Raw genomic sequence first — 25,298 nt, 5'->3', positions numbered from 1 at the left:
TCAGGCAGTATAGCCGTACTCAGGCAGTATAGCCACACTCTGCACAGTCGCACTCTGCACAGTCGCGCTCTGCACAGTCGCGCTCTGCACAGTCGCGATCTGCACAGTCGCACTCTGCACAGTCGCACTCGGGCAGTAGAGCCGGAAAAAGATGGGAGCAACATATGACAGAATGGAAACAGGAACAGGCAGAATGGGTGCAGCACATTACAACAGAATGGGGGCACAGAATGGGAGCAGCACATGACAAAATGGTTGCGCAGGATGGGAGCACCACATGACAAAATGGGGGCACAGGATGGGAACAGCACATGACAGAATGGTTGCGCACGATGGGAGCACCACATGACAGGATGGGGGCAGGATGGGAGCAGCACATGACAAGACGGGGCACAGGATGGGTGCAGCACATGACAGGATGGGGACGCAGGATGGAGCAGCACATGACAGGATGGGGACGCAGGATGGAGCAGCACATGACAGGATGGGGACGCAGGTTGGAGCAGCACATGAAAGGATGGGGACGCAGGTTGGAGCAGCACATGACAGGATGGGGACGCAGGTTGGAGCAGCACATGACAGGATGGGGGAGCAAGATGGGAGCAGCACATACCAGGATGGAGACCATATACCAATATAAATGCTCGCCAACCGGGCGTAGAACGGGTTCAATATCTAGTGTGTGTATATATATATATATATATATATATATATATATATATATACAGAGGTATGCCCAGTGTTATACCTCATTAAACAAAACTAACAGCACCAAAATTGTTAATGACTAAATAGTGGTGATATAAAAGTGCTACTATGTCACAACAACCTCACTCAGCCGATGTGTAGAAATGAGTGACCTAGCCCTAGATACCCCCAATCGGAGCGCCTACGTGGGTGCAGAGGTTGGCACCCTAAGGAATACGAGATTGGCGTCCCCGCTCGTGCGATGGCTGTCCCTTACCTCCTATTTAACCCTATAAGACTGGAAGTCAGAAACAGAGGGCCAGATGGCCTGTATTACCTGTATAATATACTGCTGAGATTATACAAGTATACAATATGTATATTAGAACTAGCGAGAGGTAAGATACATGTATGTAAGCAAAAGAGACAGTCCACTCAACCTTAGCCGCTCAGAACGGATACAGGGTTTATCTAGGTACCATGGCAGCACTTAACTTTACACTAGTAATCCCCACCTACTATACTGACCAAGGATTAAATAGGTGCTGACGCACAATGACTCTCCTAGATATTCCAGCAGATATATAGAATAACAAACTGCATGACACTGATAAATAACTGTTACCACACATGTGATTGCCACCACAGTACTGCAAAATGTTAGATATACACTAGGGGCACAGGAGGAATAAGTCCCCAAAATAAGCTGTACTTGTCTGCTACAATGTGGCAGTGCATGCAGGCAGGCTTCCTCAGTGCTGACCGGACTTTGTACCTGGCCTCCGACTGATGCGGGGTCGCTGGGGAGGGTGCCTCTCGCATTGCCGCTAGTAGTGTAGCATCGGGTGGTTTCGTCAAACTCAATCTGACAGGTGCCCCTCCCCTATCAAAGTGTGTAACCCCTCCCAGCCCCTGTCAGCCAGTTGTCCCTGTGTCTGGCTGATTTCCCCTTTTGATGTAGTTTGATATAGTTAATTTGATCCTGTGATTATTATCCCAGTATTTGTTTTTTATATTAGATTTTCATATGTATTTGTTGTGAGATTGCATATTGCATTCCTGGCTGATTTCCCCTTTTGATATAGTTTGATATTGTTAATTTGATCCAGTGATTATTATCCCAGTATTTGTTTTTATATTAGATTTTTATATGTCGTTGTTGTGAGATTGCACATTGCATTCTGTAGTCAGGGCAGTGTGTTTTATTACCAATGAGCACATATAGTGCATAGATTTTCATATTATTTGTAGCTGTTTGTGAAGTTGCTTCTGTAAGCTGCATTTTTTCTGCCGACAGTCCATAATGCTCCGCTTATATTATCTCATCTAAACAGAGTGCAATGCTTAATAGTTTGTGATAGTATAATTCTCAATATTATGAAAAAATTACAGTCATTGTATGCGTTTTAAAAGACTTTATTAAAGTGTGTATCAGACACAATACATTGTATGTGGATTACAGCATGATATACAATAACATACAGCAGGGGCTGAGCGTAATGAAAATACGATCCTGAATAATTAAATTGCTATCCCAATGGCTGTTACAGGGGCTGCTCAGGGCGCTGACACTGGTGTGTCAGCATAAATTTCCAGCGTGTCCAGGGGCTGTGTTAGTTGTGATAGCCAACTACGTGCCCTGTGTGGTTAACAGATAAAATAGCCACAAGTACAGAGATGCATCGGCCTGTACAGATAATGAGCAGTGCTAGAGTTATGCAGCAATGCGGTCAGCTAACCACAGGCACACTTTGCAATGCTCGCTAAACCTCAATATTGTACAGAAATCTAAAAAAAAAAAAAAAAATCGAGTGTTTTTTTATAATCGCTAGTATTCATATTAATAATTACTTTTAACTATCCTTTTAGAGTGTCTAGTGGTTTTATATTCTTTGTCTGATATATTTCTACACAAAGCTTCAAAACTTTTTTGTAATTTATAATGTATCACAGTATGAAGTTACATCTTAGGCACTGTTCAGACTATTGTAATATCTGCAGCTTAAAATAGAGCCAAATAGCTACTTTCTAATCCGGACATACACCATTGATTTTAATGGGGTCTAAGGGGTTCTATCAAGGTTTCCCACATAATAGTTATGGAAAGAATAATGCTACAGAATTGGCAGTTCCAGTTATAAAACAAAAATGATGAAAATTATCCTTGATGATAATGTGAAAAAGGCTTATGCAACGGGTTTATGGATCTCTACAATAAACACCATGTGTAGAAATTTGGTTCTAGAACTTGTTGGATTAGTGAATATAATAACGTTTGTCATATTTTATAACATACAGCTAATGATTCTTGCTTTTAACTTGTATGTAACTGGCTAATGTTACTAATACCCTCTAACATGGGGTCATGGTTCTACATTTCTGAAGAGTTGAGCTTCATCATCACAGTTAGCACCATGTAACTGTATGCATCTCCAATAACGGCTATAGATGTCAACTTTTAACCTACTGATTGATTTACAAAATGTCAGGCTGGCATTTACGTTTATGATGATTATTGCGCAGCTCCATGTAACATCCAATATACACTATTTCTCAGTTTTCCGTTAAAAATATGAATATTATTGAATATAATGTTTTACTTATGTTATAGTATTTTATTTTCCCGGTGTTACTTTTGCTCATGTATTACTGGTTTCTTCTTCAGTTGTGATTCTTACCTTTTCTATATAAATATGGGTAAATGAATTCTCTATTATAGAACCATTTTGAATCCATGTTTTGGTGACCTTAAACATTTTGTATAACAGATGTGTTTCTCCTGATTTTTCTTGGTTAAGGGATCACTGATGTTTTAATAAACTTTGAATAAATAACTGGTCATACGTAAGAAACCTTGCAATATATCTTTATAGAAATAATACTTCTGCACTCATGGCCACTTCTCCTCCACCTTTGCCTCCTGAACTCATCATTCACTGTGAAATAATGCAAAAACCCATCTTTGTGTGTGTTGTATGTGTTGTGTGTGTTCTGTATGTTGTGTGTATGTTTGTTGTGTGTGTTGTGTGTGTTCTGTATGTTGTGTGTGTATGTTTGTTGTGTGTGTCTGCCTCCATCTCCTTTCTGCAATTCTCATCTCTCTTTACAGAACCATAAACTTATAATGGCAAAATGTTGATGCATCCATCCGCACAAAGATGGGTTTTTGCATTATTTCACAGTGAATGATGAGTTCAGGAGGCAAAGGTGGAGGAGAAGTGGCCATGAGTGCAGAAGTATTATTTCTATAAAGATATATTGCAAGGTTTCTTATGTATGACCAATTATTTATTCAAAGTTTATTAAAACATCAGTGATCCCTTAACCCCTTCCTGACCCAGCCTATTTTGACCTTAATGACCTGGCCGTTTTTTGCAATTCTGACCAGTGTCCCTTTATGAGGTAATGCTTCAACGGATCCTAGCGGTTCTGAGACGGTTTTTTCGTGACATATTGGGCTTTATGTTAGTGGTAAATTTAGGTCAATAAATTCTGCGTTTATTTGTGATAAAAACGGAAATTTGGCGAAAATTTTAAAAATTTCACAATTTTCACATTTTGAATTTTTATTCTGTTAAACCAGAGAGTTATGTGACACAAAATAGTTAATAAATAACATTACCCACATGTCTACTTTACATCAGCACAATTTTGGAAACAAATTTTTTTTTTGCTAGGAAGTTATAAGGGTTAAAATTTGACCAGCGATTTCTCATTTTTACAATGAAATTTACAAAACCATTTTTTTTAGGGACCACCTCACATTTGAAGTCAGTTTGAGGGGTCTATATGGCTGAAAATACCCAAAAGTGACACCATTCTAAAAACTGCACCCCTCATGGTGCACAAAACGACATTCAAGAAGTTTGTTAACCCTTCAGGTGCTTCACAGCAGCAGAAGCAACATGGAAGGAAAAAATGAACATTTAACTTTTTAGTCACAAAAATGATCTTTTAGCAACAATTTTTTTATTTTCCCAATGGTAAAAGGAGAAACTGAATCACGAAAGTTGTTGTCCAATTTGTCCTGAGTACGCTGATACCTCATATGTGGGGGTAAACCACTGTTTGGGCGCACGGCAGGGCTTGGAAGGGAAGGAGCGCCATTTGACTTTTTGAATGAAAAATTGGCTGCACTCTTTAGCGGACACCATGTCACGTTTGGATAGCCCCTGTGTGCCTAAACATTGGAGCTCCCCCACAAGTGACCCCATTTTGGAAACTGGACCCCCCAAGGAACTTATCTAGATGCATAGTGAGCACTTTAAACCCTCAGGTACTTCACAAATTGATCCGTAAAAATGAAAAAGTACTTTTTTTTCACAAAAAAAATTTTTTCGCCTCAATTTTTTCATTTTCACATGGGAAATAGGATAAAATGGATCATAAAATTTGTTGGGCAATTTCTCCCGAGTACACTGATACCTCATATGTGGGGGTAAACCACTGTTTGGGCGCACGGCAGAGCTCAGAAGGGAAGGAGCACCATTTGACTTTTTGAATGAAAAATTAGCTCCAATCTTTAGTGGACACCATGTCGCGTTTGGAGAGCCCCTGTGTGCCTAAACATTGGAGCTCCCCCACAAGTGACCCCATGTTGGAAACTAGACCCCCAAAGAACTTATCTAGATGCATATTGAGCACTTTAAACCCCCAGGTGCTTCACAGAAGACGCAGAGCCATGAAAATAAAAAATAATTTTTCTTTCCTCAAAAATTATTTTTTAGCCTGGAATTTCCTATTTTGCCAAAGGTAATAGGAGAAATTGGACCCCAAATGTTGTTGTCCAGTTTGTCCTGAGTACGCTGATACCCCATATGTGGGGGTAAACCACTGTTTTGGTGCACGGCAGGGCTCGGAAGGGAAGGCATGCCATTTGGCTTTTTAAATGGAAAATTAGCTCCAATCATTAGCGGACACCATGTCGCGTTTGGAGAGCCCCTGTGTGCCTAAACATTGCAGATCCCCCACAAATAACCCCATTTTGGAAACTAGACCCCCAAAGGAACTAATCTAGATGTGTGGTGAGCAGTTTGAACCCCCAAGTGCTTCACAGAAGTTTATAACGCAGAACCATGAAAATAAAATAAAAAATTCTTTTCTCAAAAATGATTTTTTAGCCCGCAATTTTTTATTTTCCAAAGGGTAACAGGAGAAATTTGACCCCAAAAGTTGTTGTCCAGTTTCCCCTGAGTACGCTGATACCCCATATGTGGGGGTAAACCACTGTTTGGGCACACGTCGGGGTTTGGAAGGGAAGTAGTGATGTTTTGAAATGCAGACTTTGATGGAATGCTCTGCGGGCGTCACGTTGCGTTTGCAGAGCCCCTGATGTGGCTAAACAGTAGAAACCCCCCACAAGTGACCCCATTTTGGAAACTAGACCCCCAAAGGAACTTATCTAGATGTGTGGTGAGCACTTTGAACCCCCAAGTGCTTCACAGAAGTTTATAACGCAGAGCCGTGAAAATAATAAATACGTTTTCTTTCCTCAAAAATAATTTTTTAGCCCAGAATTTTTTATTTTCCCAAGGGTTACAGGAGAAATTGGACCACAAAAGTTGTTTTCCAGTTTCTCCTGAGTACGCTGATACCCCATGTGTGGGGGTAAACCACTGCTTGGGCACACGTCAGGGCTCAGAAGGGAAGTAGTGACTTTTGAAATGCAGACTTTGATGGAATGGTCTGCGGGCGTCACGTTGCGTTTGCAGAGCCCCTGGTGTGCCTAAACAGTAGAAACCCCCCCACAAGTGACCCCATTTTGTAAACTAGACCCCCCAAGGAACTTATCTAGATATGTGGTGAGCACTTTGAACCCCCAAGTGCTTCACAGACGTTTACAACGCAGAGCCGTGAAAATAAAAAATCAATTTTCTTTCCTCAAAAATGATGTTTTAGCAAGCAATTTTTTATTTTCACAAGGGTAACAGGAGAAATTGGACCCCAATAATTGTTGCGCAGTTTATCCTGAGTATGCTGGTACCCCATATGTGGGGGTAAACCACTGTTTGGGCACACGTCGGGGCTCGGAAGTGAGGGAGCACCATTTGACTTTTTGAATACAAGATTGGCTGGAATCAATGGTGGCGCCATGTTGCGTTTGGAGACCTCTGATGTGCCTAAACAGTGGAAACCCCTCAATTCTACCTCCAACACTAACCCCCCCACACCCCTAACCCTAATCCCAACTGTAGCCATAACCCTAATCACAACCCTAACCACAACCCTAATTCCAACCCTAACCCTAAGGCTATGTGCCCACGTTGCGGATTCGTGTGAGATTTTTCAGCACCATTTTTGAAAAATCCGTGGGTAAAAGGCACTGCGTTTTACCTGTGGATTTACCACGGATTTCCAGTGTTTTTTGTGCGGATTTCACCTGCGGATTCCTATTGAGGAACAGGTGTAAAACGCTGCGGAATCCACACAAAGAATTGTCATGCTGCGGAAAATACAACGCAGCGTTTCCGCGCTGTATTTTCCACACCATGGGCACAGCGGATTTGGTTTTCCATAGGTTTACTTGGTACTGTAAACCTGATGGAACTCTGCTGCAAATCCGCAGCTGCCAATCCGCTGCGGATCCGCAGCCAAATCCGCACCGTGTGCACATAGCCTAATTCTAAAGGTATGTGCACACGCTGCGGAAAACGCTGCGGATCCGCAGCAGTTTCCCATGAGTTTACAGTTCAATGTAAACCTATGGGAAACAAAAATCGCTGTACACATGCTGCAGAAAAACTGCACGGAAACGCAGCGGTTTACATTCCGCAGCATGTCACTTCTTTCTGCGGATTCCACAGCGGTTTTACAACTGCTCCAATAGTAAACCGCAGTTGTAAAACCGCAGTGAAATGTGCAGAAAAACCACGGTAAATCCGCGATAAATCCGTAGCGGTTTAGCACTGCGGATTTATCAAATCTGCTGCGGAAAAATCCGCAGAGGACCAGAATACGTGTGCACATACCGAAACCCTAACCCTAACCCTAGTTCTAATCCCAACCTTAGTGGAAGAAAAAAAAATTTATTTATTTTATTATTGTCCCTACCTATGGGGGTGACAAAGGGGGGGGTCATTTAGTATTTTTTTTATTTTGATCACTGTGAGGTTTTATCACAGTGATCAAAATGCACTTGAAACGAATCTGCCGGCCGGCAGATTCGGCGGGCGCACTATGCATGCGCCCGCCATTTTGGAAGATGGCGGCGCCCAGGAAAGAAGACGGACGGACCCCGGGAGGCTCGGTAAGTATGATGGGCTGGGGGGGAGCACGGGGAGGTGGATCGGAGCATGGGGGGTGGATTGCAGTGCGGGGGGTGGATTGCAGTGCGGGGGGGTGGATTGCAGTGCGGGGGGGTGGATAGCAGTGCGGGGGGTGGATAGCAGTGCAGGGGGGTGAGATTGGAGCACAGGTGGAGCGACAGGGAGGATGGGGGTGCGGAGCACAGGACGGAGGGGGGCGGACCACAGATCGGAGGGCTGGGGGGCGATCGGTGGGGTGGGGGCACATCAGTGTTTCCAGCCATGGCCGATGATATTGCAGCATCGGCCATGGCTGGATTGTAATATTTCACCAGTTTTTTAGGTGAAATATTACAAATCGCTCTGATTGGCAGCTTCACTTTCAACAGCCAATCAGAGCGATCGTAGCCATGGGGGGGGGGGTGAAGCCACCCCTTCCGGGCTAAAGTACAACTCCTCCTGTCCCTGCAGGCCGGGTGAAATTACAGTTAACCCTTTGACCCGGCCTGCAGGAGCCAAATCCGGCCATGACGCATATGCTGCGTCACAGGTCGGAATGGCACAGGTTTTCATGACGCATACGGTGCGTCAAAGGTCGGGGAGGGGTTAAAGGTCGGGAAGGGGTTAACCAAGAAAAATCAGGAGAAACACATCTGTTATACAAAATGTTTAAGGTCACCAAAACATGGATTCAAAATGGTTCTATAATAGAGAATTCATTTACCCATATTTATATAGAAAAGGTAAGAATCACAACTGAAGAAGAAACCAGTAATACATGAGCAAAAGTAACACCGGGAAAATAAAATACTATAACATAAGTAAAACATTATATTCAATAATATTCATATTTTTAAAGGAAAACTGAGAAATAGTGTATATTGGATGTTACATGGAGCTGCGCAATAATCATCATAAACGTAAATGCCAGCCTGACATTTTGTAAATCAATCAGTAGGTTAAAAGTTGACATCTATAGCCGTTATTGGAGATGCATACAGTTACATGGTGCTAACTGTGATGATGAAGCTTAACTCTTCAGAAATGCAGAACCATGACCCCATGTTAGAGGGTATTAGTAACATTAGCCAGTTACATACAAGTTAAAAGCAAGAATCATTAGCTGTATGTTATAAAATATGACAAACGTTATTATATTCACTAATCCAACAAGTTCTAGAACCAAATTTCTACACATGGTATTTATTGTAGAGATCCATAAACCCGTTGCATAAGCTTTTTTCACATTATCATCAAGGATAATTTTCATCATTTTTGTTTTATAACTGGAACGGCCAATTCTGTAGCATTATTCTTTCCATAACTATTATGTGGGAAACCTTGATAGAACACCCCTTAGACCCCATTAAAATCAATGGTGTATGTCCGGATTAGAAAGTAGCTATTTGGCTCTATTTTAAGCTGCAGATATTACAATGGTCTGAACAGTGCCTAAGATGTAACTTCATATGAAACTACTGTGATACATTATAAATTACAAAATAGTTTTGAAGCTTTGTGTAGAAATATATCAGACAAAGAATATAAAACTACTAGACACTCTAAAAGGATAGTTAAAAGTAACTATTAATATGAATACTAGTGATTATAAAAAAAGCACTCAATTTTTTTTTTAGATTTCTGGCTAACATTTAAATTTATTCTTACACATGCGTACCGGTACACATATATAGAGTATATAAAGAGTATTATAAATAGGGCAAGTGTTTACATTTAATATATAGTTAAGAAAAAGTTCTACTTACTTGTTTAAATCTTTCTCATGCACACTGAAAAAAAATGTGGAATATCGCAGGTCAAATGAAATGGAAAAAGGATTCTATTTGTAGGATGTCTCTTACTCATAAAGCTAAATAAGAATGACTGTGATCAAATCATATATTTGCTGCTTCGGTGGGCATAGACAGCTACTCTGTTTAGATGAGATAACATAACATAATACAAGACCACATGGATAGAAATGTAACAATGCTTTAAAAGTATACATAAGTTAGATGTCTTTGAATAAAAATAATTTGTCTTATATTATTCACTGAAAGGAAGCAAAATTTACGGTATACATAGAACGGCAAAGAGCTGAAACAAACTATAACTAAAAAGTCAAATTATAAAGAAATTAAGATTTATTATCTGCAAAAAGTGACTGTAACATAGGTAAAACATTATATTCAATAATATTCATATTTTTAAAGGAAAACTGTCCATGGGTGAGAATAGTGTACATTCAGAAGCAGCAGAGAGAAATGAGTACAGTGGTAACGCTCAGCGAGCTGCGGGAATGCTCACATCTTGTGCCGTACTACCTTATATGTTTTGTATGCGACAGTTCAGAGAAACCAAAAACCACATCATGTTTGGCGTACTATATTAAATCACTACAAGATTACATGTATTTATGTTACACAGCATGGTGTAGACTGGATAGAAATGTAACAAAGCTTTAAAAGTATACATAAGTTAGATGTCTTTGAATAAAAATAATTTGTCTTATATTATTCACTGAAAGGAAGCAAAATTTACGGTATACATAGAACGACAAAGAGCTGAAACAACAATTCTGTAGCATTATTCTTTCCATAACTATTATGTGGGAAGCCTTAATAGAACCCCCTTAGACCCCATTAAAATCACGGGTGTTTGTCCGGATTTGAAAGTAGCTATTTGGCTCTATTTTAAGCTGCAGATATTACAATAGTCTGAACAGTGCCTAAGATGTAACTTCATATGAAACTACTGTGATACATTATAAATTACAAAATAGTTTTGAAGCTTCGTGTAGAAATATATCAGACAAAGAATATAAAACTACTAGACACTCTAAAAGAATAGTTAAAAGTAACTATTAATATGAATTCTAGTGATTATAAAAAACACTCAATTTTTTTAGATTTCTGTACAATATTGAGGTTTAGCGAGCATTGCAAAGTGTGCCTGTGGTTAGCTGACCGCATTGCTGCATAACTCTAGCACTGGTCATTATCTGTACAGGCCGATGCGTCTCTGTACTTGTGGCTATTTTATCTGTTAACCACACAGGGCACGTAGTTGGCTATCACAACTAACACAGCCCCTGGACACGCTGGAAAATTATGCTGACACACCAGTGTCAGCGCCCTGAGCAGCCCCTGTAACAGCCATTGGGATAGCAATTTAATTATTAAGGATCGTATTTTCATTACGCTCAGCCCCTGCTGTATGTTATTGTATATCATGCTGTAATCCACATACAATGTATTGTGTCTGATACATACTTTAATAAAGTCTTTTAAAACGCATACAATGACTGTCATTTTTTCATAATATTGAGAATTATACTATCACAAACTATTAAGCATTGCACTCTGTTTAGATGAGATAATATAAGCGGAGCATTATGGACTGTCGGCAGAAAAAATACAGCTTACAGAAGCAACTTCACAAACAGCTACAAATAATATGAAAATCTATGCACTATATGTGCTCATTGGTAATAAAACACACTGCCCTGATTACAGAATGCAATGTGCAATCTCACAACAACGACATATAAAAATCTAATATAAAAACAAATACTGGGATAATAATCACTGGATCAAATTAACAATATCAAACTATATCAAAAGGGGAAATCAGCCAGGAATGCAATATGCAATCTCACAACAAATACATATGAAAATCTAATATAAAAAACAAATACTGGGATAATAATCACAGGATCAAATTAACAATATCAAACTATATCAAAAGGGGAAATCAGCCAGACACAGGGACAACTGGCTGACAGGGGCTGGGAGGGGTTACACACTTTGATACACTTTGATAGGGGCGGGACACCTGTCAGATTGAGTTTGACGAAACCACCCGATGCTACACTACTGCCGCTATCTGCTGCAGAATCCGCTCATTAGTCTTTTGCTGCTGCTGATACAATTTCTGATGATGATTGTGCTGCTCCTGCCATTGCTGGCTGAGGACCAACTGCTTCAAAAGTTCCTCCATTTTGTCAGTCGGCTTGAGCTGAAGCATTGCCGGCTTAATCATAGACACGCAGCAATCTTTGTGGCATGCCTCAGTTCACACTGCCCGTATTCTCCAACCATATGTGGTGCAGCGGTGTCCTTGCTGTGCAGTGAGAGGCAGTGACTAGTGTTGAGCGATACCTTCCGATATCCAGAAAAAATATTGGATATCACCGATACCGATACCCGATACCAATGCAAGTCAATGGGACACAAATATCGGAACGTAAATAAGCCCTTTCTGTCCTTCTATATGCTGTTCCGGAGGGGGGGTAGAGTGTGGGCGGACACTGTGAGTGTCTGTCTGTGCGGGCGGCATCTGTGCGGGCCTGCTGGGATTTGTACGTGCCTGCCGGGGCTCTGTGCGGGCCTACCAGGGCTCTATGTGGCCTGCCGGGGCTGTATGCGGGCCTGCCGGAGCTCTCTGGGGTCTGTGCGGCGTGCTGGGGCTCTGCAGGCATCGTCCGATGGGACTACAAGTCCCATCGGACGATGCCTGCTACACTAACCGTGATTGACACATTAGCCAATGATGGGACAGTAGTAGTCCCATCATCCGGCTAATGTGTTGAATGAAGAAAAAAAAACAAACACATACATACTCCATACATACTACATACATACTCCATACATACTCCATACATACATACATACTACATACAATACATTCATACATGACATACAATACATACAGTGGGGCAAAAAAGTATTTAGTCAGTCAGCAATAGTGCAAGTTCCACCACTTAAAAAGATGAGAGGCGTCTGTAATTTACATCATAGGTAGACCTCAACTATGGGAGACAAACTGAGAAAAAAATATCCAGAAAATCACATTGTCTGTTTTTTTAACATTTTATTTGCATATTATGGTGGAAAATAAGTATTTGGTCAGAAACAAACAATCAAAATTTCTGGCTCTCACAGACCTGTAACTTCTTCTTTAAGAGTCTCCTCTTTCCTCCACTCATTACCTGTAGTAATGGCACCTGTTTAAACTTGATATCAGTATAAAAAGACACCAGTGCACACCCTCAAACAGTCTGACTCCAAACTCCACTATGGTGAAGACCAAAGAGCTGTCAAAGGACACCAGAAACAAAATTGTAGCCCTGCACCAGGCTGGGAAGACTGAATCTGCAATAGCCAACCAGCTTGGAGTGAAGAAATCAACAGTGGGAGCAATAATTAGAAAATGGAAGACATACAAGACCACTGATAATCTCCCTCGATCTGGGGCTCCACGCAAAATCCCACCCTGTGGGGTCAGAATGATCACAAGAATGGTGAGCAAAAATCCCAGAACCACGCGAGGGGACCTAGTGAATGAACTGCAGAGAGCTGGGACCAATGTAACAAGGCCTACCATAAGTAACACACTACGCCACCATGGACTCAGATCCTGCAGTGCCAGACGTGACCCACTGCTTAAGCCAGTACATGTCCGGGCCCGTCTGAAGTTTGCTAGAGAGCATTTGGATGATCCAGAGGAGTTTGGGGAGAATGTCCTATGGTCTGATGAAACCAAACTGGAACTGTTTGGTGGAAACACAACTTGTCGTGTTTGGAGGAAAAAGAATACTGAGTTGCATCCATCAAACACCATACCTACTGTAAAGCATGGTGGTGGAAACATCATGCTTTGGGGCTGTTTCTCTGCAAAGGGGCCAGGACGACTGTTCCGGGTACATGAAAGAATGAATGGGGCCATGTATCGTGAGATTTTGAGTGCAAACCTCCTTCCATCAGCAAGGGCATTGAAGATGAAACGTGGCTGGGTCTTTCAACATGACAATGATCCAAAGCACACCGCCAGGGCAACGAAGGAGTGGCTTCGTAAGAAGCATTTCAAGGTCCTGGAGTGGCCTAGCCAGTCTCCAGATCTCAACCCTATAGAAAACCTTTGGAGGGAGTTGAAAGTCCGTGTTGCCAAGCGAAAAGCCAAAAACATCACTGCTCTAGAGGAGATCTGCATGGAGGAATGGGCCAACAGTGTGTGGCAACCTTGTGAAGACTTACAGAAAACGTCTGACCTCTGTCATTGCCAACAAAGGATATATTACAACGTATTGAGATGAAATTTTGTTTCTGACCAAATACTTATTTTCCACCATAATATGCAAATAAAATGTTAAAAAAACAGACAATGTGATTTTCTGGATTTTTTTTTCTCAGTTTGTCTCCCATAGTTGAGGTCTACCTATGATGTAAATTACAGACGCCTCTCATCTTTTTAAGTGGTGGAATTTGCACTATTGCTGACTGACTAAATACTTTTTTGCCCCACTGTACATATGGACATACAGCACATTAAACAGAGTTCATACTCACCTTTACTTGTCACTTTGTTCCCCGAAGCCAGTGTCAACCTGTAAAAAAGATTAAAATAACAAACAACCAATATAATCACTGTCCGCAGAACTCCACGAGTGTCCCAGGACGATCTCCCGTGGAGAGCAGCAGCATCAGCAGATGCGACCGCTCTCTAGGGGCTCCAGGAACACAATGACGGGAGGAAGGTATCCTTCCACACTGTATTCCTCTGCCGCTGTAAACAAAAATTGTCCCTAGTCTCACTTTTGGCATTGCTGTGTGAGAAATTTTCCCATGCAGCAATTGCCATAAAGTGACACTTTGAACTATAGTAATCTCAGTGATGCACTGCAGGAGCCATTGTCACCTGTGAGTGTGTCACTGAGGGTCCTATAGAGCAGTGACATCACCCGATGTCACTGTTCTATAGGGGAGATCGTCGTGGGACACTCGTTATTAATTGGACTTCGGCGGACAGGTAGTATACGGTTTATTATTTTACGTTTTTTGCAGGCGCTGAAGTATGGTAAGCATGGTTAAATGAAGAATGTTAAAATACTTTTTTCCGAATGTGTGCTTGTTTTATTAACCCTTTATTACTATAGGATTAATAATGATTAGGTGTCTTACTGACGCCTCTCCGTTATTAACCCGGCTTAATGTCACCTTACAATAGCAAGGTGATATTAACCCCCTTATAACCCCATATCCCACAGCTACATGGGAGTGGGAAGAGAGGGTCTAAGTGCCGGAATTGGCGCATTTTACAGATGCGCCATTTCTGGGGCGGCTGCGGACTGGTATTTGTAGCGAAGGGGGGGGGCAATATCCATGGCCCCTCTCTAGGCTATGAATATCAGCCCACAGCTATCTGTGTAGCCTTTCTGGCTATTAAATATAGGGGGCGGACATGACGGACAAAAAAACGTGCACTTGAACATTTTTTTCGTGCCGACGGCCCGCCAAAACACGACGGATCCGTTGCACGACGGACACGACGTGTGGCCATCCGTCACGAGCCGTCTATAATACAAGTCTATGGGTAAAAAACACATCCTGCGAGCACATTTGCAGGATCAGTTTTTTTCCCAAAACGACGGATTGCTAAAAACGCAAGTGTGAAAGTAGCCTTAGAAACATCGGCCTTTCTGTTATATATCTATGGATATATCTATCTACAGATATATTTATAGATAGATATATCTATAGATACATAGATGTATCTATTCATATACCTGGCTGCTTTCACACATCAGGTTTTTGCCGTCAGGCACAATCCGGCGAGTTTTGAAAACAACGGATCCTTTTTTTCCCCCGGATCCGTTTTTTTTTTGCCGCCGGATCCGTTTTTTTCCACTGGATCCATCTTTTCCAACGGATCCATTTTTTCCACCGGATCTGTTTTTTTCTGCCAGACCCGTTTTTTTCTTATAGAGTTGTATAAGTGCCGGATTGCGTCTGATGGCCACACGTTTCATCCGTCTTTTGCAGGATCCGTCAAAAAAGCTGTTTTCGCCAGACAGAAAACACGTACAGAGGAACGATTTTTCTATCCAGCGAAAAAACGCACAGCGACGGATCCAGCAAAAAACGGATGAAACTGAGATGTGAAATGATGAATTCGGTCTCCGAATCCATTTTTTCATGCATGTTTCCATTGAAATCATGCACATTTTCCATTTATTTATTTCCAAAAACTGCATCAAAACTGCACCAAAAACTGCACCAAAAAATGCATCAAAAACAGCATTAAAAATCGCACCAAAAACTGCACCAAAAAGTGCATCAAAAACAGCATCAAAAACCGCACCAAAAACCAGCATCAAAACCTGCACCAAAAACTGCATCAAAAACAGCATCAAAAGCCGCACCAAAAACTGCATCAAAAACTGCATCAAAACAGCACCAAAAACCGCATCAAAACCTGCGGATTTTGATGCAGTTTTGGTGCAGTTTTTACTGCAGGTTTTTGATGCTGTTTTTGATGCTGTTTTTGGTGCAGGTTTTGATGCTGGTTTTTGGTGCGGTTTTTGATGCAGTTTTTAGTGCAGTTTTTGATGCAGTTTTCGTTCCGTTTTTTGCGCGGCTTTGATGCAGTTTTTGGAAATAAATAAACGGAAAATGTGCATGATTTGAATGAAATTATGCATGAAAAAACGGATTCGGAGGCCGGATTCATCATTTCACATCTGTTTCATCCGTTTTTTGCTGGATCCGTCGCTGTGCGTTTTTTCGCCAGACAGAAAAACCGTTCATCTGTATGTGTTTTCCGGAAAAAACACACGCAATTTTCTGCGTCAGAGGGGGAAAGCCGACGGCCGAGGGCCAATATTTGTAGCCTGCTATGAATATCAGCCCGCAGCTGTCTGCATAGTCTGTTGTGAATTCTGTGGCAGAGCTCCCTCCTGTGGTCACAAGTGGTACTTCGGCTGATTCTCTCTATGTGCTTCCGTTGGTGGAGGAAAGTGGTACTGCGGCTTCTGAGTTTCCTTCCTCAGGTGATGTGGTGAAGTTGTTAGGTGCTGCTCTATTTAACTCCACCTAGTGCTTTGATCCTGGCCTCCAGTCAATGTTCTAGTATAGGACTTGCTTCCTCCTGGATCGTTCCTGTGGCCTGCTGCTCTGCATAGCTAAGTTCCGCTTTTGTTATTTTGTTTGCTGTTTTTTTCTGTCCAGCTTGTTTATTTGGTTTTTCTTGCTTGCTGGAAGCTCTGGGACGCAGAGGGTGTACCTCCGTGCCGTTAGTCGGTACGGAGGGTCTTTTTGCCCCCTTTGCGTGGTTGTTTGTAGGGTTTTGTGTTGACCGCAAAGTTACCTTTCCTATCCTCGCTCTGTTCAGAAAGTCGGGCCTCACTTTGCTAAATCTATTTCATCTCTACGTTTGTCTTTTCATCTTAACTCACAGTCATTATATGTGGGGGCTGCCTTTTCCTTTGGGGTATTTCTCTGAGGCAAGGTAGGCTTATTTTCTATCTTCAGGCTAGCTAGTTTCTCAGGCTGTGCCGAGTTGCATAGGGAGCGTTAGGCGCAATCCACGGCTGCCTCTAGTGTTGTTGGAGAGGATTAGGGATTGCGGTCAGCAGAGTTTCCACGTCTCAGAGCTCGTTCTATGTTTTTGGGTTTTGTCAGGTCACTGTATGTGCTCTGACTTCTATGTCCATTGTGGTACTGAATTACCAAATCACAACAATAGTCTTTACTGGCTATTAAAATAGGGGGACCCCACAAAAAATGACATGGGGTCCCCCTATATTTTATAACCTGAAAGGCTACGCAGACAGCTGCGGGCTGATATTAATAGCCTAGAGAGGGGCCATGGATATTGCCCCCCCCCGGCTACAAATACCAGTCTGCAGCCGCCCCAGAAATGGCGCATCTGTAACATGCGCCAATTCCGGCACTTAGCCCCTCTCTTCCCACTCCCGTGTAGCGGTGGGATATGGGGTAATAAGGGGTTAATGTCACCTTGCTATTGTAAGGTGACATTAAGCCGGGTTAATAACGGAGCGGCGTCAATAAGACGCCTATCCATTATTAATCCTATAGTAAGTAAGGGTTAATAAAACAAGCACACATTACGAAAAAGTATTTTAATATTCTTCATTTCACCATACTTTAGCACCTGCAAAAAACGTAAAATAATAAACCGTATACTACCTGTCCACCGTAGTCCAATTAATAACGAGTGTCCCACGACGATCTCCCCTATAGAACAGTGACATCGGGTGATGTCACTGCTCTATAGGACCCTCAGTGACACAGTGACAGGAGACAATGGCTCCTGCAGTGCATCACTGAGGTTACTAAAGTTCAAAGTGTCATTTTATGGCAATTGCTGCGTGGGAAAATTTCTCACCCAGCAATGCCATAAGTGAGACTAGGGACTATTTTTTTTTTACAGCGGCGGAGGAATACAGTGCGGAATGATACCTTCCTCCCATCATTGTGTTTCTGGAGCCCCTGGAGAGCGGTCGCATCAGCTGATGCTGCTGCTCTCCACGGGAGATCGTCGTGGGATACTCGTGGATTTCTGCGGACAGTGAGTATATTGGTTGTTTGTTATTTTAATCTTTTTTACAGGTTGACACTGGCTTCGAGGAACAAAGTGACAAGAGATGGTGAGTATGTACTCTATGTTTAATGTACTGTATGTCCATATGTATGTATTGTATGTAATGTACTGTATGTGGTATGTATGTAGTATGTATGTAGTATGTATGTATGTAGTATGCATGTAGTATGTATATAGTATGTATGTAGTATGTATGTATGTAGTATGGAGTATGTATGGAGTATTTTTTTTTTTTCATTCAACACATTAGCCGGATGATGGGACTACTACTGTCCTATCATTGGCTAATGTTTCAATCACTGTCAGTGTAGCAGGCATCATCCGATGGGACTTGTAGTTCCATTGGACGATGCCTGCACACACGCACAGAGCCCCAGCACACACGCACAGAGCCCCACGGTCACGCACAGACACCGCCTGCAAACACACGCAGTCTCCACCCACGCACCGCCCACACTTCATTATAGTGCATAATTGCACTATAGGAACTTCCGATTCCGATATCACAAAAGTATCGGAACTCGGTATTGGAATTCCGATACAGCAAATATCGGCCGATGCACGATACTTACATTATCGGATTGCTCAACACTAGCAGTGACCCAATGAAGTTCAAAACAAAAACGTGTTTAATGTCCAAAAAGAAAACTCACACAATGCACAGCAGGCTGTATCCTCCAGATCGCAGCCGGGAAAACAAAAGACAGTCAGGGTTCGGATGCCGTGAGCGACCACACGACTCTGCATGCAGGTGCCAGACCTTTTGGCTCCGTTTGGCCCTGTGTTGTCTCACACAGAGAAGGCTCTGCAGACCGACTGCTCTGTCTGCCAGCAAGCTCAACACTGACACACCCAAACTCTCCTGCAGGGTTTTATTCTTTCCTACAGACTCTGTGGCCATGGACCACTTATAAGTTCTGGGCTGGAGGAAACGGATCGGCCCCACTGCAGTCCGTTTAAAAAATAAAAGCCCATACATGGTTTTCCTGAATAATTTCTTGGTCAAATAACTTGACCAAGTTCACACTCACTTTTATTCTGTCTTGTGACTCACAGGCAACCTGCTGTGAGCACAGGGCACTCCAGCAGATCTAATACTCTTCTGAGCACATCCTGGTAAGACTGGCGTCACACTTAGCGTATGAAAATAAATTCTATTTTTTACAGACCAAATAAAAAAAAAGTGTAGGTTAAGTGTTTTTGAATATCCATATTGAATCAGGAGCCCCCTATAATGCTCCATACAGTTCATGATGGCCCCATAAGATGCTCCATATTATAATATGCCCCATATAATGCTGCATAAAGGTTAATAATGGTCCCATAAGATGCTCCATAGACACATTTGCCCAATATAATGCTGCACATATGTTGACTATGGCCCCATAAGATGCTCCATAAAGATATTTACCCCTATGGGAGGTGGAGCCGCATATTCATTACTGTAATGAGCGGTACCATGTGACCGCTCAGTACAGCAAGAAGCTGGGGCGCCGGTGAGCCAGGGATCTGCAGGTACCACGCCAGGAGCAGTTGAGTATAATTAGACAGCCGCCGCTCCCCCTCCCCTGACGACCCCTGGGTATGACTCGAGTATAAGCCGATAGGGGGACTTTCAGCCCCCAAAAATGGGCTTAAAATCTCGGCTTATACTTGAGTATATGCAGTATACAGTCACATATATATATTTCAGAGCTAGATAGCAGAAAAGACGGTAATTCAATTGCCGGCTTTTGCTATCTCCTTGTCAAACCCGACAGGATATGAGACATGGTTACATAGAGTAAACCATTTCAGATCCTTTATTTTTTTACATATTCCTTACTACTAATGTTAGAAGTGTCTGTGTGTAAAATTTGATGGCTCTAGGTGTTAAAATAAAGTGTTAAATCACGTAAAAAACTGGCGTGGGCTCCCGCGCAATTTTCTCCACCAGCGTGGAAAAGCCAGTGACTGAGGGCAGATATTAATAGCCTAGAGAGGGACCATGGTTATTGGCTCCCCTTGGCTAAAAACATCTGCCCCCAGCCACCCCAGAAAAGGCACATCTGGAAGATGCGCCTATTCTGGCACTTAGCTTCTCTCTTCCCACTCCCCTGTAGCGGTGGGATATGGGGTAATAAAGGGTTAATGTCGCCTTGCTATTGTAAGGTGACATTAAGCCTGGTTAATAATGGAGAGATGTCAATAAGACACCTATCCATTATTAATCTAATAGTAGTAAAGGGTTAATAATACACACACAAATTATGAATAAAGTATTTTAATGAAATAAATACGCACATGGGGTTTAAAAATCTTTATTATACGCGTAATCCACCTGAAGACCCTCGTTCTGTAAAAAAAATAAAATAAAAAAGCAACAATATACATACCTCTCCGGCGTACAGTCATGTCCCACGCTGTAAATCCATCTGAAGGGGTTAAATACAATTACAACCAGAGCCTGCTAATGCAGCTGTTGTTCCTGGTTGTAAAAACTGGGGAATGAATGGAATGCAGGGGAATGTAGCATATGAACTCTACCATGGGAAAATATTCTGAAAAATTCACGTTTTGTTTCCCATAGACTTGTATTAGCGCCGCATTGCATCGGATAGACTTCCGTTTCATCCGTTTTTCACCGGATCCGACAAAAATTGACGGTCCAGCGGCCGGACACAACGTACAGAGGAACGTTTTTTTGTTCCAGTGAAAAACCTGACGGCGCCGGAATGGGCGCCGTCCAGCTTTTCTTACAATGGGCACCAGATATGTCACATGACGGTATCCGGAGTCGGGCTTCCGCCCTGTTCTCTCTCTCTCTCTCTCTCGTTCTCTCTCTCTTTTTACTATTGATGCTGCCTATGCAGCATCAATAGTAGAAAGATATAATGTTAAAAATAATTTATAAAAAATTGTGATATTCTCACCTTCCGGCAACCTTCGCGCTTCTCGCGATGCTCCTAGCAGCTCCCATTCCTAGTGATGCTTTGCGACAATAACCCCGGATGACGTAGCATCTCGCGAATCCGCTACGCCATCACAGGTCATTGTCGCAAAGCATCACTGGGAACAGGAGCATCATGACGATCGGGAAGGCTGCGGGGGCCGCCGGAAGGTGAGTATCTGGATCCGACAGAAAAATTGATCCGTGGCATCAGTTTTTCCACTACTTTCGCCTGATCCAGGAATCTGTTCTGCCGCCGGATTATACCTGACGGAGTGGAATGGATGTGTGAAAGTAGCCGAAGACGGGAAACTTTCATATAGACGGCCAGTGGTGATGGAGTCAGTGACCGACTCTGGCCAAATCTGTTTCTAGAGCCGTAGTAGAAGATGAAGATGTCGTCTTCATCATGAAGTAGTTATTTCTCATGATGCGTGTAATGAATATCTCCTGCAGTATTGCTAATGCCGATTCCAGGGTCGGTAAATGAGACGAGAATTAGCGTTATGGAAGATGAGTCTATGAGAAACGTATTCAGCTGCCGACTCTGAGGAGGAAACTGCTTGTTGTCTGTGGCCTAAATATATAGGATTTATTAGTAGATGTAAAGAAGGAAACTAAACACTGTAAAGTAATAAATCTCCTCATATGTTTCCCTCATTATCTCCAGTAATTGTATTATTACACAGGATTCTTATGATGTTACATCGGCTCATCTTCTCATTCAGGTCTCTACAATATCGGATCCTCTCAGTGAAGCTCTTCTACAAAAGAACATTTTTCTGATTTACCCATCAAAGATGGATATGGACAGAGACAAGATGGCGGAGAGGATATTACACCTCACCCTAGAGATCCTCTTCCGGGTACTGGAGAGGTGAGAGATTCTGATGACGCCACATTACATCATTCTTATCTATGGGAATAACAGATGGACAGAACTGGAGAGGTGAGGACTATGGAAATGTCTGTAGTGAGATTTATTAATGTGTCTCTCCATTACCAGGATTACACAGTGGTGAAGAAGACCTCTAGTGATCGCTGTCAGGACCCTGTGTCTGAGGGATGGGGAAGACCACTGAGCCCAATCACGGGGCCTCCACCTCACCCCCTGATCCATGAGGACATCAATGACCAGAAGATCCTAGAACTCACCTACAAGATGATTGAGCTGCTGACTGGAGAGGTGACACTGCTGGGAATGCTTGGACATTATACAGTAACACTATGAAGGGATCGGGGGATGACGGTATCATTATATGTGTCAGGTTCCTATAAGGTGTCAGGATGTCGCTGTCTATGTCTCCATGGAGGAGTGGGAGTATTTAGAAGGACACAGAGATCTGTACAAGAACATCATAATGGAGGTTCCCCAGCCCCTCACATCTCCAGGTAATAGACAGGACTAAATACATACAGCCTATAATTATCTGTATGTAAAGAATGAATTCAGTCCCTGTATGTGTTTCCTCCAGTTCTGTCCAGTAAGAGGACAACACCAGAGAGATGTCCCAGTCCTCTTCCTCCACAGGACTGTAACCAAGAAGATCTCAATGTTCCTCAGGATCATCAGGTAGATGGAGAGAAGGTGTCAGGAGATCTCTATGATGTGTAGATACGGCGCCCCAGGGTCCTGGTCGTCACAGTAATGTCGCATTCCTATCGGGGAGAGTGATATTACGTTTGGAGGCAAAGAAGGATAACTGCATCCAGGTATCACAACCATGCAACACCATTCACACTCCAGGCCACCAGGGTGGGCTTTTGCTCTATTTATTAGGCCACTCCCCACATATAGATATGTAACTAGTAGACTGGAGGGAAAGTTAGACAGTTTCAGACAGTGGTTTGAGGAGAACAGAAGGTCCACGGAGCTGTGCATGCCCTTAGAGTTGCAGCTCCCAGAAGGAGACACTTTGAAGGAGGACTTTATTGTAGCGAGTGTGAAGGAAGTCAGAGCAAATGAGTGGATACCAGAAGGGGACCAGCCCTGCACAGGCTGCCTCCTTCTGAGGCGCAGAATCCCGGTAGCCGGAATACCGAGGGAGTACGGACCTCTATGCTTTACTCCAGAGACAGGCAGGACAACTAATTCCACATTACTTGTCCGACCCACACCCATGAGGCATGGTGGTACCCCTCAGAGGCCAGGGCATGCTAGAGTCCCTGTAAAATGCATCAAGCCACCAGTCATACAGGTTTTAGCCTATCCAACCACGGGGGAAAGAGAGAGAGACATTACATCTGTGAGGACCTTATTTGAAGCTAATGCAGTAAGGGACTACACCATTACAGCGCAAGGGAAGGCTACTGATTTCCACCTGGATAAGGGGACTCTGGACTTGCCTCCAAACCGGCCGGACTCTGCCTGCCCTGTGATCTGGTGCTCTAGACTGCGGACCCCTGAAGTCTTCAGTAAACCAGGTAAGAGACTGCAAACCTGTGTCCTCGCTCTTTAATGCACCATTCACCATCTTCCAACCACATACTGGGAAGCACTGGGGAAACACTTCACCTGTGGGAAGGTATACCATCTAGCCGCCATAACATCACCCCAGCGGACCCCTTATAGCAGCGTTGGTCACCCTGACCGAATACCACAGGTGGCGTTATGAACATAAACTCTTTTCCACTTTAAAGACCTTTCCCCATTTATACGGACACCTCTGGGCCACGGACCAGGTCGCCACCGTGACATTCCCCCTGCGAACTGACAGACCTGGTACCGAGTACCCCTTTTGCCCCGTGTGGGTGATCTATAGATGCCGGTGAAGGTCTTGTGCTCAGTCTTGTTTTATCCACCAGTATTATATGTTTTATACTTGTGTAATAAGAACGGTGGAGATGGCAGGAATAGAGCTGATCATAGATTGGACTTCTCCATCTGTCGGTGATTTTTACAATATTTGTTTCAGGGTGAAGATCTGACCCATATTAATACTACAGAGACATATGTGAGGGGGGATGAGCGGTGTGAAGAGGAGATTCCTACATATGGCTACCCAGGTGAGTAGTAATATACGGGCTCTTAGTATTTTTTAATTCATTCTTAGTTTTACACTGTGTCCCACTATAGGACAATCATTTTGTGCATGCTGATCACTTCTATACACTGATCTGAGAGACTTCTTGATCATCACTGCGCATGACAGGAAGCCTCTCAGGTCTGGAGACCCGGATGTTGTCATGACTACATCGGGTCTCTATGGCAGCGATCGGGACCCTGCATCATGCCACATGGTCTCCTATCCAAAGGCAGAGGGGCTGTCAGCCCCTGTAGTGAGGGATCAGTGACCTGTCATAAGCCAATACAGATGAATATGTAATCAGAGCACCACATAGAGCCCCGCCCACAGCCCCGCCACGAAGCACGCGAATCTCATTAGCTGAAAACTACAAATACAGATTAAACAACAACCACAAGACGGATTTCATCACCAGGTATCAGTGTAATCAGTATAACGGCACCGACCTGACAGTGTCTGTAGTCACTGAGCACAATCCTGCTGACAGGTTCCCTTTAAGACATCTCCGCTCTGCACTATTATATGCAGTTCTCTTTAAATGTGTAATATTTCTTCTTGAAACTCATCTGACAGAAAATATTGGAGCTTCCGATAGTTTAGATTGTGAAGTCACCGAGCCCCGTGCTCTAATTACCCCAGAGAGGTTTCACCACTAGCTGCTCATTTATTACTGATGGAGACTGTTCAGGTTGAGCATTTCAGTAGATGTTATTGTCTATAGTCAGTTTTTGATTACAGTAGTGTCCAGAATCCTCTGATTTAACCTCTTCCAGTTTTGTGTTCTTAATCAGGCCCCATTTTTACAATCTATTTCAAAAACCTGACCGTCACATCCAAACATAGACTAAGTGTGAACAGGTGCTGAACCTAGAGTTGCCAACTCGTATACAGTCAAGTAAATAAGGCAGCACACTGCAGCGCTAAAACATGCAAACAAGAAACATGAAAATTGAACTGCATTACTGCACTAGAAATATGAAAATGAGAGCATTTAGCGCATAAAAATGGCCA

At 42.9% G+C, this 25,298-nt stretch overlaps 1 protein-coding gene across 2 annotated transcripts in view; it reads left to right on the top strand.

Annotated features, from left to right (window-relative positions):
• Positions 1–25,298, top strand: part of LOC138663523 (oocyte zinc finger protein XlCOF22-like) — a 55,034-nt gene that overhangs the window by 10,408 nt on the left and 19,328 nt on the right. For both annotated transcript variants that reach the window (XM_069749764.1, XM_069749762.1), the window contains exons 2-6: positions 21,990–22,138; positions 22,268–22,447; positions 22,530–22,653; positions 22,737–22,834; positions 24,177–24,267. In XM_069749764.1, the coding sequence (XP_069605865.1) occupies positions 22,424–22,447; positions 22,530–22,653; positions 22,737–22,834; positions 24,177–24,267 (337 nt within the window). In that variant the 5' untranslated portion in view covers positions 21,990–22,138; positions 22,268–22,423. The remainder of the gene's footprint in view (positions 1–21,989; positions 22,139–22,267; positions 22,448–22,529; positions 22,654–22,736; positions 22,835–24,176; positions 24,268–25,298) is intronic.

Source organism: Ranitomeya imitator, chromosome 2, assembly GCF_032444005.1.
Source record: "Ranitomeya imitator isolate aRanImi1 chromosome 2, aRanImi1.pri, whole genome shotgun sequence".
Lineage (NCBI taxonomy): Eukaryota > Metazoa > Chordata > Amphibia > Anura > Dendrobatidae > Ranitomeya > Ranitomeya imitator.
Note: the sequence above shows the minus strand (reverse complement) of the source record. Positions and strands in the feature narration are given on the sequence as shown.